A 15482-nucleotide genomic window follows, 5' to 3' on the forward strand; every position below is an offset into this window, starting at 1 on the left:
TCCTGCAGTTTATGTTCAGACTCATTCTGTCTATGTCCAGTAAGATGTAAGTAATGGCACTGTTAGATTAATTTGGGTTTGTCTCCAGCATTACTGCAGACCAACAAGCTCCATGTCTGGTGCTGGACAATGTACGGATATGGCCAGTGAGTCTCAGAAGCTTCATGCCCTTTATTCTGTCAGGCAATGGAAAGTGAAATATTATTTGATGAATAGATTGTAGAGATAACGTTAACGATGATCAATAGATTAGAGCACTTGATTATTCGTCTGCTTGTGTCTACCTGGACAGTGACACTGGAAGATAAAGCAGGTGAGGGAGTGTTCTTTTATCGCGCATCATTTAAACTCCTGATGAGGTTTTTTTCTCAGTTACGCAATTTCATTTTACTCGTCTGATTCTCTTTCTTTCCCTCTCCATCATCCGAGTCCTTCTTTCTCCTTATTTAATTTAATCTGCTTCTCATTCCTAATGCACTCTCTTCATTATCTCTCTCTCTCTCAATCTCTCTCACTCGAAATCTCTCTCAAGCACTCACTCTCTCACTCTAAATCTCTCACTCTAAATGTCTCACTCTAAATGTCTCACTCTAAATCTCTCACTCACACTCTCTCACTCAATCTCTCACTCAATCTCTCACTCACTCTCTCACTCACTCTCTCTCTCTCTCTCTCTCTCTCTCTCACACTCTCTCACTCACTCTCTCTCACTCACACGCTCTCACTCACACTCTCACTCAATCTCTCACTCACTCTCTCTCTCTCTCTCACACTTTCTCACTCACTCTCTCTCTCACACTCTCACTTACACTCTCTCACTCACACTCTCTCACTCAATCTCTCACTCACTCTCTCACTCACTCACTCTCTCTCTCTTTCTCTCTCTCTCTCACACTCTCTCACTCACACTCTCTCACTCAATCTCTCACTCACTCTCTCACTCACTCACTCTCTCTCTCTCTCTCTCTCTCTCACACTCTCTCACTCACTCTCTCTCACTCACACGCTCTCACTCACACTCTCACTCAATCTCTCACTCACTCTCTCTCTCTCACACTTTCTCACTCACTCTCTCTCTCACACTCTCACTTACTCTCTCTCACTCACACTCTCTCTCACTCACACTCTCACTCAATCTCTCACTCACTCTCTCTCTCTCACTCACTCTCTCTCTCACTCCAAATCTCTCACTCACTCTCACTCTCTCACTCAAAATCTCTCACTCACTCTCTCTCTCTCTCTCTCACACTTTCTCACTCACACTCTCTCTCACTCACACTCTCTCACTCAATCTCTCACTCACACTCTCTCACTCACTCTCTCTCACTCACACTCTCTCACTCAATCTCTCACTCACACTCTCTCACTCACTCTCTCTCACTCACACGCTCTCTCACACTCTCTCACTCAATCTCTCACTCTCTCTCTCTCTCACACTTTCTCACTCACTCTCTCTCACACTCTCACTCACACTCTCTCACTCAATCTCTCACTCACTCTCTCTCTCTCACTCACACTCTCTCTCACTCCAAATCTCTCTCACTCTCACTCTCTCACTCACACTCTCTCACTCAAAATCTCTCACTCACTCTCTCTCACTCTCTCTTACTCACACTCTCTCACTCACACTCTCTCTCACTCACACTCTCTCTCACACTCTTACTCACACTCTCTCTTACTCACACTCTCTCTCACTCACACTCTCTCTTACTCATACTGTCTCTCACTCGCACTGTCTTACTCACTCTCTCTCTCTCACTCACACTCTCACTCAAAATCTCTCACTCACTCTCACTCTCGCTCTCACTCACACTCTCTCTCACTCAAAATCTCTCACTCACTCTCTCTCTCCCCCTCCCTCTCTGTTTCAATTTCAAGTAACTTTGTTGGCATGATTGTTTACATACAATATCGCTAAAGCATCACTGTAGATAAGTAAGGAGAATAAAAATAATACAAATAGAATAAAAAATAGTAGTAATTATTACCAAAAAATAATAATAAATAAAAAATAAATAAATGAAGTGACAAAATACAAGGTGTCTCAGGTGGTAGAGCGGGTTGTCCACTGATTGTAGTCTTCTACAAGGGTAAGTTTCTCAAAATAACGTTACTTTCAAAACCTGTCAAACCTACAAAAATACACTGCGCAGTGAAACTCATGGTTCTTTCAGTAATTTTAGCGCGTCAGTGTATGACAGCAGAAAAAGTCGGATTTATCATAAACCTTGCCTCGGGTGTTGTCACTGTTTGTAGAACTACCAGACGGATAAAATATAAAACTTTTATAACAAGGCTCATTTGGTGTCACTAGCCAAGGGGAGGCAGAGCTAAGCTATCACTGTATGGGTTCAGCTGCTACAGAGCCATGCAGAGTACATTCTCTTTCCTTCCTCTCTGCTCATATCATGTTCACGTAAACTGGAACTCATATAGACATTTACACACCTTGTTTTCCTGCTCAGCATCAGAGGATGTCACTGTTTCAGTTTCAACCCCTTTACTGGTTTAAAAAAATCAGCGTACATATATTTATCCTCACACTGACTGTGAGCTAGCGTTTGGCAGATGTTCACTGAAGATATTAAATTACAACACTGCCGTCTTCTTTTACTGACGTTCAGTTACGTAGTGACAAACCGCTCCTAGTGGAGAATTATTCAGGGCTAAAGGAAAAAAAAAAACTTCGGGGCAAAACCTGATTTTATTTATTTATTTTAAAAAATAAGCATTTTATTTAATATTGTTTTCTTAACAATAAATTTAACTGTAATTGAACTGCATCAATCTGAAATATAATGTTACATTACTGTGTTATCAGGAAAAGTCATTCGATTACAGTAACGCGTTATACCCAACTCTGGTCCTTGGGCAAGACCCTGAACCCCAAGTTGCTCCCGATGGCATGCTAGCGCCTTGCATGGCAGCTCTGCTGCCATTGGTGTGTGTGTGAGGATGAGAAACAGTGTAAAGCACTTTGTAGAACTGCCGCAGGCACGTGACTCCGCCCCCGGTAGCACCTGCGTTTGGTTTGTTTCTGATGGGTGGGAATGCTGTGGTCAGACCTTAGAGAATTGTTCACTGTATTTTTCTTATGTTCTGAAAGGCTTCACAGTGAAGGAGAAGGTGTGCCTCTGTCTCATCCTCGCCAGTCCCTCGCCACACCCTTCCTTCCTTCCGAGGCCATGTTTGTTTGCGTCTGCCGTTCTCCGTGATCACTGAGCCTGGATTCTGTAAGGATCTGACTCTGACGCTGAAGAGGTTTTCTGCCAGCTCGGATTTTCTGTTTAGGAGAACCTTCTAGTTTACTTTGGTTTTTACTTTCGCTTTCCCAGAGCTGCAGATGTGCATTTTTACTACCTTTATGATCGGGTTTATTCCAATCTGGTTTAGTTTAGTTGAGCTGAGTTCCCCATCCTTTCTTTCTTTCTTTCTTTCTTTCTTTCATTCTTCCTTTCTTTATTTCCTCCATCCTTCCTTTCTTTTTCTTTCTTCCATCCTTTATCTCCATCCTTTTTCTTTTCTTTCTTCTTTCTTCCATCCTTTCTTTCTTTCCATCCTACATCCTTTCTTCCTTCCATCCTTTCTTTTTTCTTTCTTCCATCCTTTCTTTCCTCCATCGTTTCTTTCCTCCACCCTTTCTCTCTTTCTTTCTTTCCTTTTTCTTTCTTCCATCCATCCTTTCTTTCTTTCTTTCCTCCACCCTTTCTCTCTTTCTTTCCTTTTTCTTTCTTCCATCCATCCTTTCTTTCTTTCTTTCCTCCATCCTTTCTTTCTTTCTTCCATCCTTTCTTTCTTTCTTCCATCCTTTCTTTCTTTCTTCCATCCTTTCTTTCTTTCCTCCATATTTTCTTTCTCTTTTTTTTTTCCATTTTTACAGGTTTTTCTGATTGGGTTTATTCTGATTGGGTTTAGTGCAGTTGAGCTGGTGTGAGATTGATTGTTAGATGTTGGCGGGTTTGTGAGTTTCAGAGCCAGCTGACGGAGGGACTGGCTTTAGGGCTTAACTCTTGGGTTTTAAGGGCTTTGTTTTGAAGTGTATTTAGGAGAGCTTGATTTAAGATGAGTCCAGAATTTAAGAGATCGTTTTTGAATATTTAGAAATTACTGATATCTGCCCAATTCATCTCTGCATGGGTTAGTTGGGGTTCTTCCTTGCGCTCTCAGAACGTTTCGGCTGAATTCTGTGTGCAGGGACTCTGCGGGGTGTTCCTCCTGTCTGGACTCATCGTCCTCACAGAGCTTAGGCTTAATAATAGTCAAAACTTTTGCATCAAACTGTGACAGGGATGTCGACTTGGTACATTTCCCTTTAATAGCCAGATTAAAAGCCACCTGAAGCGCTCTCTCTCTCTCTCTCTCTCTCTCTCTCTCTCTCTCTCTCTCTCTTTCTATCCCCTTACTGTAATACTCATCTACTCATCTCTGACAAGCTGGGCCTTGACTCTTAAATATCTCTTCTTTTTATCTACTTAAGACTTACGTGATAAGCCGAGTGCCTAGACAGGTTTTTACACTAATGTTGATCACTTTTGGTGTAAAGCTCGGATTGGGGGAAAATCAAACGAAGTCTAGATGCGCGTGCATGTTTTCGAACATCTAGGACACGCAGTCTCACTAACACCCACACAAACCCGGTTATACAGAGGACTGCGTATTTCAAATGCCAATAAGAGCATGTTGATAATGAACGTGCCATTTTATGGTGGTTCTACTTAAGAATGTAAAAATCCAGGGCGGAGTCAATGCAAGTAGATTTAGTGCTGTTTACTAAACCTGGAAATAAAGGCGGGAAGTATGTTTCCACAAGAGGAAGACAGAATTATTTCACATTCACCATGTTTTAATAGCTTCATTAGGAGCACATGTGCAAGCGCACGTTCATGCACTTATCTCATCAGCCAATCTAATCAGCCAATCACGTGGCAGCAGTGCAATGCTTAAAATCCTGCAAATACAAGTCAAGAGCTTCAGTTCATTTTCACATCAAAAAGAGGAGCAAGTGTGATCTCTGTGACTTTAACCATGGTATAGTTGTCACTACCAGAAGGACTGGTTTGAGTACATCAGAAACTGCTGATCTTCTGGGAATTTCTCACACACACACACACACACACAGAATCATGGTGTGAAATACGAAAAAAGGTCCGATTGGTTTGAGTTACCAGGAAGGATATAGTAACTCATATAATCACTTTTTACAAGCGTGCCGAGCAGAAAAGCGTCTCAGCATGCTCAAAACATCAATCCTTGAGGTGAACGAGCTACAACAGCAGAAGACCTCACTGGGTTCCTCTCCTGTCAGCCCAAAGCAGGAATCTGAGGCCATCATGGGCACACACTCACCCAAACTGGACTGTTGAAGACTAGAAAAAATATCACCTGGACTTTTTCCAGGTTTATATCCCTTACACAGTTTCCTATTAGATATCCACCGCACATTCGCACCTCCACTGCCGTTTACTCGCCATTCATTGGGTTCAGTTTGACTTTTCTCTGAATCATTCAGACATCTGAACTCACTGTGACGATCAAGAACGAACAGCACATGCCGAAGCCTGATTTACATAATCTACTTTGCATGTGACGTAATGTACGCAATTATTGTTTTTAAACGGCCAGCAACGCAGCATTTTATTTTATTTTTTTTTCCGCATGCAGTTTATCCCACTGTGCATGCAAAGCAGCGCACGTCATTCAGGATCTCTGTGAACAAGGGAGGGCCCTACTATCATTGAAATAGTCCTTGCTGCAGAGTCGAAAAAAAGGGGTGGCGCTAGATCTGATCCAGCTCCTCCTGTAAGCCTCTTATAAACAACACGACGCAAACCAACACATTTAACCAAGACTCTTACCCAGCCTGAAACACACTCCGCCCCATGGCAGTTATCTCGACTCTGCGCAACAGGTAGGAGGAGCCGGGCGGGATATGACTCCTCCCCATTCATGCTGTAATTTGGAAAAAAGTATGTTTAGTGGGAAAACTCTACATTCATTCACCCACCCATTCGTTCATGATCTGTTCTTTTGTTCTTCTGCTACCTGACCAGGGCTCATGGCTTTCACTTGTGTGTTTGTAGAGATTGTATTTATTTTAAGACAAGGATTCCCACTTTTTGGGCAAATAACCCAAAATGGACACTGTTTTCTGTGACTCCAAGCCTACAGCGTTTATTCCAGACGATTGTAACGGTATCATAAGTGACAACTATAAACCGGCTATAAAGCGGGAAATTTGAGCTTGTAATTATTGACAGATGTTTGAAGGTGTGTTTGATAGGGCGTGTCTGGTTTCCTAATCACGCCCAGCTTCACGGTGATCGGAGGCTGCAAAGAGATCCGTCATTTTCAGCTCACGCAAAGAAATATCAGTGTGCTCCTTTTTGTTGTTGTTGTTGTTGTTTTTTTTGTTGTTTTTTTTGTTTTTTTTGCAGTGTACCAAAACTCCCTGCCCCACGCCTCATTATTTACAGTCACGCTTGGAAATCCATGTCCAGTAACGGTTTTGATGCGTTTTCATGAATTTAATCGTTGCACTGTGTCCGAGTCTGTGAGAAACGTGGCGGTGTCTATTGCTGAACTCATGCGCGGTGTGTCAGGACAGTGAAAAACACTGTAACAGCACACGCGCTCTTTATTTACATGTGGCTTGTTTGACTCCCAGTGACATTTCAGAGTAGAAACACACAACGGCAGCCTTCATAGTTAGTGATATCTGTCAAATAAATAAATAAATAAATAAATGGGGGGGGGGGGGGGGGGGGGGGTTCTTTCATGACCCCGTTTGTAAATCAAGTGACCCCTAGTTAGGGAACTCATGTTTTAGGCCAACATGTGGATTGTGACGCGGGTTAAACAGACGAGAATGTTTACACAAATCATATTCTGTGAGAAAAGGGAAATGGTTCTCCTTTTGTTTCTGTTTGACTGTTTTCCCGTTTCACCCACTAATCTCTCTGATCCTCTAAGCACATGCAGGTCTCTGCATTATTAATGAGCTTTGTGGGGTGTGTGTGTGTGTGTGTTGTGAACAGAGCACCTGTCTCACACACTCGGTATGATCAGTGAGCCTTGACCGTATACACACTCCAGGTTTTTTTTGCCTGACGACACCATTTTGTGGTGTATTGGAGACCCGGATGTGTCGCTCCTGTGGGCTGAAACACTGAAGTGAAATATTCAGTGATGTTTATGGTCAGTTACTGTGTTGGAGTGTTTAACCTTTTACACACTCACAGGGTTCAGTGTGTAAGAGGCGTGTAACAGGTCTAGCGTTCTGAAGAGGCTGTAGTTAGAGAACAGAGTCAGTATCAGGTGTGGTGTTGTACATGAGACATTTAAAGGTTCTGCAGTAAAGAAGAACTTTGATGGAGCGAGATTTCCAGAGTCGTTACCTTCACATGCCACAGACTGCTGCAGGACGAGTCACACTCGGGATTCTTCTTTCTTCCATCTTTCTCCTTTCCTTCCTTCTTACTTCCTGTCATTTCTTCCATCCTTTCTATCTTTCTTTGTCTTCCTCTTTCCCCCCATCTTTTCTTCCTTCCTTTCTTCTGTCCATGCTTTCATTTCTTTAATCAGTTCTTTTTCCCTTCATCATTTCTTTCTCCCTTCCTTTCTTCTGTCCATTCTTTCTTCCTTTTCATGATCATTTCTTCCTTTGTTCACCATTCTTTCTTTCTTTCTTTCTTCCATCCTTTCTCTTTCTTTCTTTCCTCCAACCTTTCTTTCTTTCCTCATCCTTCCTTTTTCTTTCTTCCTTCCAACCTTTCTTTCTTTCCCCATCCTTTCTTTCTTTCTTTCTTTCCTTCCTCCAACCTTTTTCTTTCCTCATCCTTTCTTTTTCTTTCTTTCCCCATCCTTTCTTTCTTTCTTTCTTTCTTTCTTTTCTCCATCATTTCTTTCTTTCATCTATCCATTCTTTTTCTTTCCCCATCCTTTCTTTCTTTCTTTCTTTCCTCCATCATTTCTTTCTTTCATCCATCCATTCTTTTTCTTTCCCCATCCTTTCTTTCTTTCTTTCTTTCTTTCTTTCTTTCTTTCTTTCTTTCCTCCATCATTTCTTTCTTTCATCCATCCATTCTTTTTCTTTCTTTCTTTCAATCTTTCTTTCTTTCTTTCTTTCTTTCTTTTTCTTTCTTTCCTCCATCATTTCTTTCTTTCATCCATCCATTCTTTTTCCTTCTTTCTTTCAATCTTTCTTTCCTTCTTTCTTTCTTTCTTTCTTTCCTTCTTTCTTTCCTCCATCATTTCTTTCTCTTTCCCCATCCATTCTTTTTCCTTCTTTCTTTCAATCTTTCTTTCTTTCTTTCATCTGTCCTTTCTTTCCTTCTTTCCTTCCTCCTTTCTTTCTTCCTTTCTTTCTTTTATCCATCCATTCTTTCTTTCGTTCCTCCCTCCCTCCTTCCCTTCCTATAGTCTTGATGTTTTGATGCAGCACTTTAGCTCCTGTCTTCCACTAATAATGCCCTGTATCTGGTGGCTTGCTTCTTTTCTTTTCTTTTCATTACTGAAGGGAATGATACGTGTTTATCAGTGAAAGATTTCCAGAATCACTCGGGATGTGCTTCTGATATACTCCTCCTCCTTCTCTCTCTTTTTCAGCGTGCAGTCTTCCCTCATTGACCACAGCCACTTATCCTGTGGGAAGCTTTATGTGTAGCTTACAGCCTCAGTCGATCTTTGCCTGCACATGAATTGTCCTGCTGTGAGGTGTGTTTCTGATCATCTGATTACCCTTCTGTCCTCCCGCCGTCCGTCCAAAAGGAAATTGCTGGCGTTTCGAGTGGAAAACTCGGCTGAACAAAGATGCTTTGTGGTGCCTGGTGTTGGTAAAATGGCACACAGAGATATAGTGTGCTCACTCTCACGGCACGACAGCTACAACGGCTTCAGCACACGCTGTATACTAACCTTAATCAGCCTTATCATCACTCGTCTTTTATGACTTGTACTTTTGAAATATCTGCAGCTGTCGCTTTAAGTCCCAGACACCGTGGCATGTTTTGTTCAGAAGACGGAGTAGGAAGAAAGCAGCCGAGAGAATCTCGAGAAGCCCAGCCAGCAGGTGTTTCTGCATAATTGCAGTGTTCGGTGTTAATGAGCCCGTCTCATCTGTTAGCCACAATTATGCTGTTCAGCTCTGTGACATTTGGTGCGCATAGGCCTCAGGCCACGCATTATTCTGTTTGCTCAAAATATGAAGAGTGTAATCATGGATCTGATGACAAACATAAATGACAATTAAGTGACTTTTCCAGTCTGCTGGAACACACTGTCAGGACTTAGGGGGGGGTGTGTGTCTCTGTCCAGCTCTGTGTCTGACCATCTGCTAGTATGCAATACTATATTCTTTATACAGAGTCAATGGTTTCCTCTCCTTATACATGACAGCTGTGAACATATGGCTTTAAAATGTCCTCGTTGTGTAACGGGGAGCTCGCATCTCACATCTTTGAGTTCGTACATGTTGTCTCGACCTGGGATATCTAGACACACAGCTGCTCGGATATTCAATTCCACTTTGCTTTGGACAGCTGAGTGTATTTCCGAAGCTCAGAATGAAGAACCGTTAAGCATGTTCAATTGTGCAGGCAGAATTCTGCTCTCAGAAGACCGAGAAAAGCAGCTATGCCCCCGATAGATGGATAGGTGGATGAGTGGGTGGGTGGGTGGGTGGGTGGTTGGTTGGTTGGTTGGTTGGTTTCAACTTACAGACTGAAGACCGGACATTCTCCTTTAGGATTTTCGGGTAGAGAGCAGAATTCATGTTTCCCTCAATTATGGCAAGTTTCCCAGACCCTGAAGCAGCAAAGCATCCCCACAACATCACATTTCCACCACCATGCTTGAGTGTGGGTATGATGTTCATTTTGTGGAATTCTGTGTTTGGTTTACGCCAGATGTAACGGGACTCCTGTCTTCCAAACAGTTATACTTTCTACTCATCAATCCACAGAACATTCTCCCAAAAGATTTGAGGATCATCAAGGTGTGTTTTGGCAAAATTCAGACGAGCCTTAATGTTCTTCTGGGTTAGCAGTGGTTTTCACCTCACCACTCTTCCATGGAAGCCATTTTTGCCCAGTGTCTTTCTGATAGTGGAGTCATGAACAGTGATCTTTATTGATGCAAGAGAGGCCTGTAGGTCCTTTGATGTTGTCCTTGGCTCTTTTGTCACTTCCTTGATGAGTAGTTGCTGTGCTGTTGGGGGAATTTTAGAAGGTCGGCCTCTTCTGGGAAGGTTCACTACTGTGCTGAGTTTTTCCATTTGGAGATAACGGCTCTCACTGTAGTTCTTTAGAGTTCCAGAGCCTTTGAAACAGCTTTGTAACCCTCCCCAGACTGATGTATTTCAATCCCCTTCTTCCTCATCATTTCTGGAATTTCTTTCAACTTTTGCATAGCGTGTTACTGGGTAAGACCTTTTAACCGACTTCATGCTGTTGAAAAAGTTCTGTTTAAGTGATTCTGATCAGAATAAAGTGCTTAATGAAGATTTCTGAAGGTTTTGTAATGCTGCGAATGAGAAATTGGCCTTAGCATGTTTAAATATATTAGTTTAAACATGCATAATTATATACTTGTAGAAGATAGCACAAGCCGTTATAAACTGTTATCTTAAAAGGAAAAGTATCTTTTGGTTCATTAATTATAACCAGTTTAAATAAACAACAATCAGAATGAACCCGAAACTCCATTAAGATGGGGGGGGGAATACGGAAATAGTCAGCCTTAATTCAGCCTTTCTTGGCATTTGGATGCTAGGAAACGTTTTCTGTGCTGAATTACTGTAATTAAACCCTAACTTTCATTTTATACCCATGACCTCACCACAGCTGCATGCGTTATTACTATGCTAATGCACCAGGGCTTTCTGCTCCAGTTTTGTTCCTTTTAATTTTGATGACACCGTGTCGTTTCAGTGGGATCAGCCCCGTCTGTACTCCACATACTGGTCTTGAATATCATTAGCTTTGTGAAGCGGTTAATACAAGCCTCTGGCAGTGCTCCCTCCTGCTGTGTTTGTTAAAAAGGTGCTCACTGGGTGTGAATACACCAACATAGTTGTGCCATGTGTGTAAAATACACATTTAACTTGTTTACTAATCTCACTTGAAATCCCTGTAGAACCCTGAATGAGAGGGTTAATCCTAAATCCTAAATAATGATCGGGAGGTAACAGCTCTAATATCCTAACAGCGTTCCTACACATCCTTAAACACACAGGTTGGTTGACTCGTCTTTTACGGTCACCTGCGAAAATGGATCAGATGGCCTGGAAATAAAAATAATGAAGATATTATTTACAAAATTATCTAGAGTCCATCAAATTCAGTTCACCTGATTTTATTTATTTATTTAATTTTTTTTTTTTTACCAGGGGTATCCTAGATCCTAGAGCAATGGAATTATGTTATAAAGTAGTTCTTATGTGAGGAATAAAACACCACAGGTTAAAGAAAACAAGTCCTTTACAGGGTGACGTGATCACAGCGAGAACGCGAACTAACCTTAAGAAGCTCTCTTGTTGCTTTCGCGGTATGGTTTTGGGTCATTATCCATCTGTACAGTGAAGCACTGTCCTATCAGTTTTGCAGCATTTGACTGAATCGGAGTAGAAAGTATAGCTCTATAGTCTTCAGAGTTCATTCTGCTACTTCTCTTAGCAGTCATATCAATAATCTCCAGTGACCCAGTTCCACTCCTAGCCGTACATGCCCATGCCATAACACCTCCTCCACATGTTTGACAGATGATGTGGTATGCTTTGGATCATGACCGCTTCCTTTCCTTCTCCATATTCTTCTCTTCCCATCATTCTGGTACAAGTTCACCTTGCATCAGAACTGGTCAGGCTTTTATTTATTTATTTATTTATTTATTTATTTATTTATTTATTTAAAATGAGTGTGTGTGTGTGTGTGTGCACATGTGTGAGGCGGGAAAGAAGCCATTGTTGTTAACCCTGCACCGTTCTGCTCTGCCTGCTCCTCTTTAAGAAAGTGTTGTGCAGTCAGGACTCCAGCATGTGCTCAGTGGAGTGTGAGGTGGTGTTAGAGCAGCTGGAGGCAGATCTCGAGTGAAACTGGTGTGAAGCTTTTTTTCATCTGTCAGCTCTGATGAGACTTTTAACATTTAAAGTGGAGAGAGAGAGAGAGAGAGAGAGAGAAACCGGACTATTGGTGCTTTTCATCCTGCTAAAATGGGACACTCACAGGGATTTAATGGCGCTTTTCCAACTCACTGTACGACTCGACTCTGCTTGCTTTTCGGTGGTTTTCCACTGTGGATAGTACCTGGTACTTTTTTTAGTACCACCTCGGTCGAGGCTCCGAGCGAGCTGAGCCGATACTAAATGTGAGCCAGGCGCTGAGGGAGTAGGGAATTCTGTATTGTGCCCGAATAAATGTGTCATTTAATACATAGTTTGTGTACGGTAATATTCTATTAATTAAAAATGATGCATCATTTCTCTCATTACAGATAACATTACAACAATTACAGCAAAGGTTTCTGTCTTAGGTTTTTACATCTCGCTTGTTACCGATTTCCAAACAGGTGTTTATCGAAGTCACTCCCGTCTCGACTGAATCTAACTTAGTCATATCGAGCACTGCGTAGGTTCTAGAGCGCCGTTATTTTACATACATTTTTACGAAAGGCGTTTGGAACACAGCCTACAGACCGTGTATTTGTACAGGGCTTCGATAATACAACATTATTCCTGTGTGAAGGCGAGTGGAAGATGAGGTGCTGAGGCGGCACGAAACCGCAGTGGAAAAGCAAGCTCGGAAAAGTAAAGCGAACCGAGTCGAGTGGAAAACTGGCCTAAGAGTGACTAACTGCATGGACATCTCTAATATCGGAACTTTCTTGTGGTTTTAGGAGCGGCCACTTGTTAGATCAGATGTTGCATGTGTCTGTCTTTCTTCAACCCACACTTCAGTTCATTTGGTATTATGTGAGCTCAGTTCAGTGTGGCTTTCCTAGATACGTGTATGCAGTGTGTGTTTGCGTATAATGACACGTAACGTGTGTTTTTCTTCTTCTTTTTTAAAATTCAGTTGTCGGACGAGCAACAGGAAGAGCCTGATCGTGACCTCCAGCACCTCTCCCACTCTGCCCAGACCTCACTCTCCACTGCACGGACATCCCGGTAAAGAAATAATCCTCAGATAACCTGTCCATTTTATATTCCATAAAAGTAGTACCTTAAGCACGGTCAGAGTACCGTGCATGTGGTACCGCGGTACACGTACATGTTCTACGGGCCGTTCTCGCTACGATGTGTACTCTGGAACTTTACAGTGTTTTCATAAGAGGTATAACAGAAATACGATCAACAAAAGGAACAATTTTGTCAGATTAAAGTATTCTTAGATTTTAGCGGCTGGAAAATCCTGCCATATCGTCACCCTCTTGCTCTTCTTTTTTTAAAAAGCACATAGTGATTCACGCTCGCAGTACGTCCGGCGATCTTTAAGCCGAGCTTCTCTGCTTTTGCTACGTAACGGTTTCTGATACACATCTGGGTCAATCAGGATCGTTCCTTAATTTTAGCCTTAAAATACAGAATGTCCCAGAAGTTAAACTATGATGTAAAATGTTCATCGACGACCCTTTTTTCAACAGAATTTCTAGACTGAGGGTATTTTTAGTCCGTGACCTTGTGAACCAGTATCGGGACGTATTTACTGATGGAGACTTCAAAGCACTTCTGTAGGTCTGGATAAGGGCGTCTGCCAAATGCCGTCAGTGTAAATGTAAAAAAAAATGACGCATTTATTCAGAGCCTTTTCCCTGCAGCCAGAGTCCAAAGCATTTAGGGAAACGGTTTGAATGTTTCTACTTTAATGGAAGAAGTATTACAGACACAATCGGCACAATCATACAGACCAGTTCAAAGACTCTTCAGCTGACCCGATGCTGAGTGAATCAACAGTGTATTTATATGTACACGCGCAAAACACACGTGCTCATGCTTGAAGTGTTCGTCTCATGTGTGTGATGATTGTGTATGTATGCATCTTGGGTACAGCTGAAACACTCGAGCCACTCCAGCAGTGACGGATGAATCTGCTGTCACTGTGTGACGCCTGCTCAATACGCTGCAGGACAATAGAGTGATGAGGCTGTGCATATGTTTCAAATGCTGATTTTTGTGGTGTGTGTGTGTGTGTGTGTGTGTGTATGCACGCTGTTCACATGGTGAGTACATATTCATCCTCCTGGCTGAGCACTAACAGATTATAACCGGATTCGTACAGACGTTTGAGAGTGCTTGGTTTTTAGGTTGAACATTTTGCTATGGAAACGCGCTTGCTTGTAAATAAATAATTTAAAAAGTCCTTCATTTTTCATTCTGAGTAAACGCAGTTAGATTTTTGTAGAAAACTTAGCATTTTGTCATTTTTGTTAACTTGGTTTGTGGAGGAACATAAAGATGTTCGCCGTATTGTCCGGAAGATCGTATATTTGAATCCCGGTGATGTCACAGCTGTCAGTGGCCAGGAGTCCAAGAGAGTAAAATTGGCCATGCTGTCTGTGTGGGCGGGGCATGCTTTTTCTCATCTGTCAATCACAGCGACACTAGCTGATAGTGGGCATCCGTAAGCTCAGGTATGAGGAAGAGGGCAGACGGCGCTTTCCTCGGCAATTCCAGAGGGGCGTGGTTGGCTGGCTTCACGTGACTCAGAAGCAGCATCTTCACCCTCCCTGTATGATCGGACAGATCTAGCTGGAGATTAGATTAAGAATTGGCCAATACCAGAATGATGAGACGGTGGGTGAGGGGTGGGACGGTGTGTGGGTGGGGATTCTTTGAGAGCATCAGTTGAGAAAACACCACTTGCTTTTAGTGATGTTTCAAAAATGTCCCTCTGATGGTCGTTCAAAACAGTTCGCCAGAGTTCCTCTGCAAACACATGAGAGATAATCTTGAGGCTGTCTGGAAGTTCAATTGAAATAAAAAAAATAAATAAAAAGGCTCCTGTCTGTTGTTACAACCAAGATCCAACACGCAGAGAGCCGTCTTCACGATTCTACGAGAAAGAAGACGACCGAGTGTTGACTTAGTTAACGTACGTCACTTGGCCCACGCTCCGGAGCACTGAGATTACGAACTGACGGTTAATTCCATGTTAGTTAACGTTCTGTCTAGTCCTGCACTCAAATAAAAATCGTGATCTGACCTGGTGTCTCGGTGCAGTTCAATTCAAGAACAGCATCGAGTCTCAGGTAATCACCGAGTAATACAACGGGGCCAATATTTTCATCTTTATTCACTTTGATCAATGGCCATAGATCTGCACTTCATTTCCACACACACACACACACACACACACACACACACACACACACACACACACACACACACACCTGAAGTACAGCAACTCACCCAATCTGTGGAAGCCAAAACAGAGAAACAATGTTGCAAAGCCGTGAGTGAATTTTAAAACAGAACGAATGTGTAGTGAATA

General features: G+C 42.3%; 1 protein-coding gene across 6 annotated transcripts in view; it reads left to right on the plus strand.

Moving 5' to 3' along the window:
- Positions 1-15482, plus strand: part of mast2 (microtubule associated serine/threonine kinase 2) — a 153001-nt gene that overhangs the window by 106917 nt on the left and 30602 nt on the right. For all 6 annotated transcript variants that reach the window (XM_017479805.3, XM_017479806.3, XM_017479809.3 and 3 more), the window contains one exon: positions 13068-13159. In XM_017479805.3, coding sequence (XP_017335294.1) covers positions 13068-13159 — 92 coding nt within the window. The remainder of the gene's footprint in view (positions 1-13067; positions 13160-15482) is intronic.

The sequence above is a fragment of the Ictalurus punctatus genome, chromosome 11, assembly GCF_001660625.3.
Source record: "Ictalurus punctatus breed USDA103 chromosome 11, Coco_2.0, whole genome shotgun sequence".
NCBI lineage: Eukaryota > Metazoa > Chordata > Actinopteri > Siluriformes > Ictaluridae > Ictalurus > Ictalurus punctatus.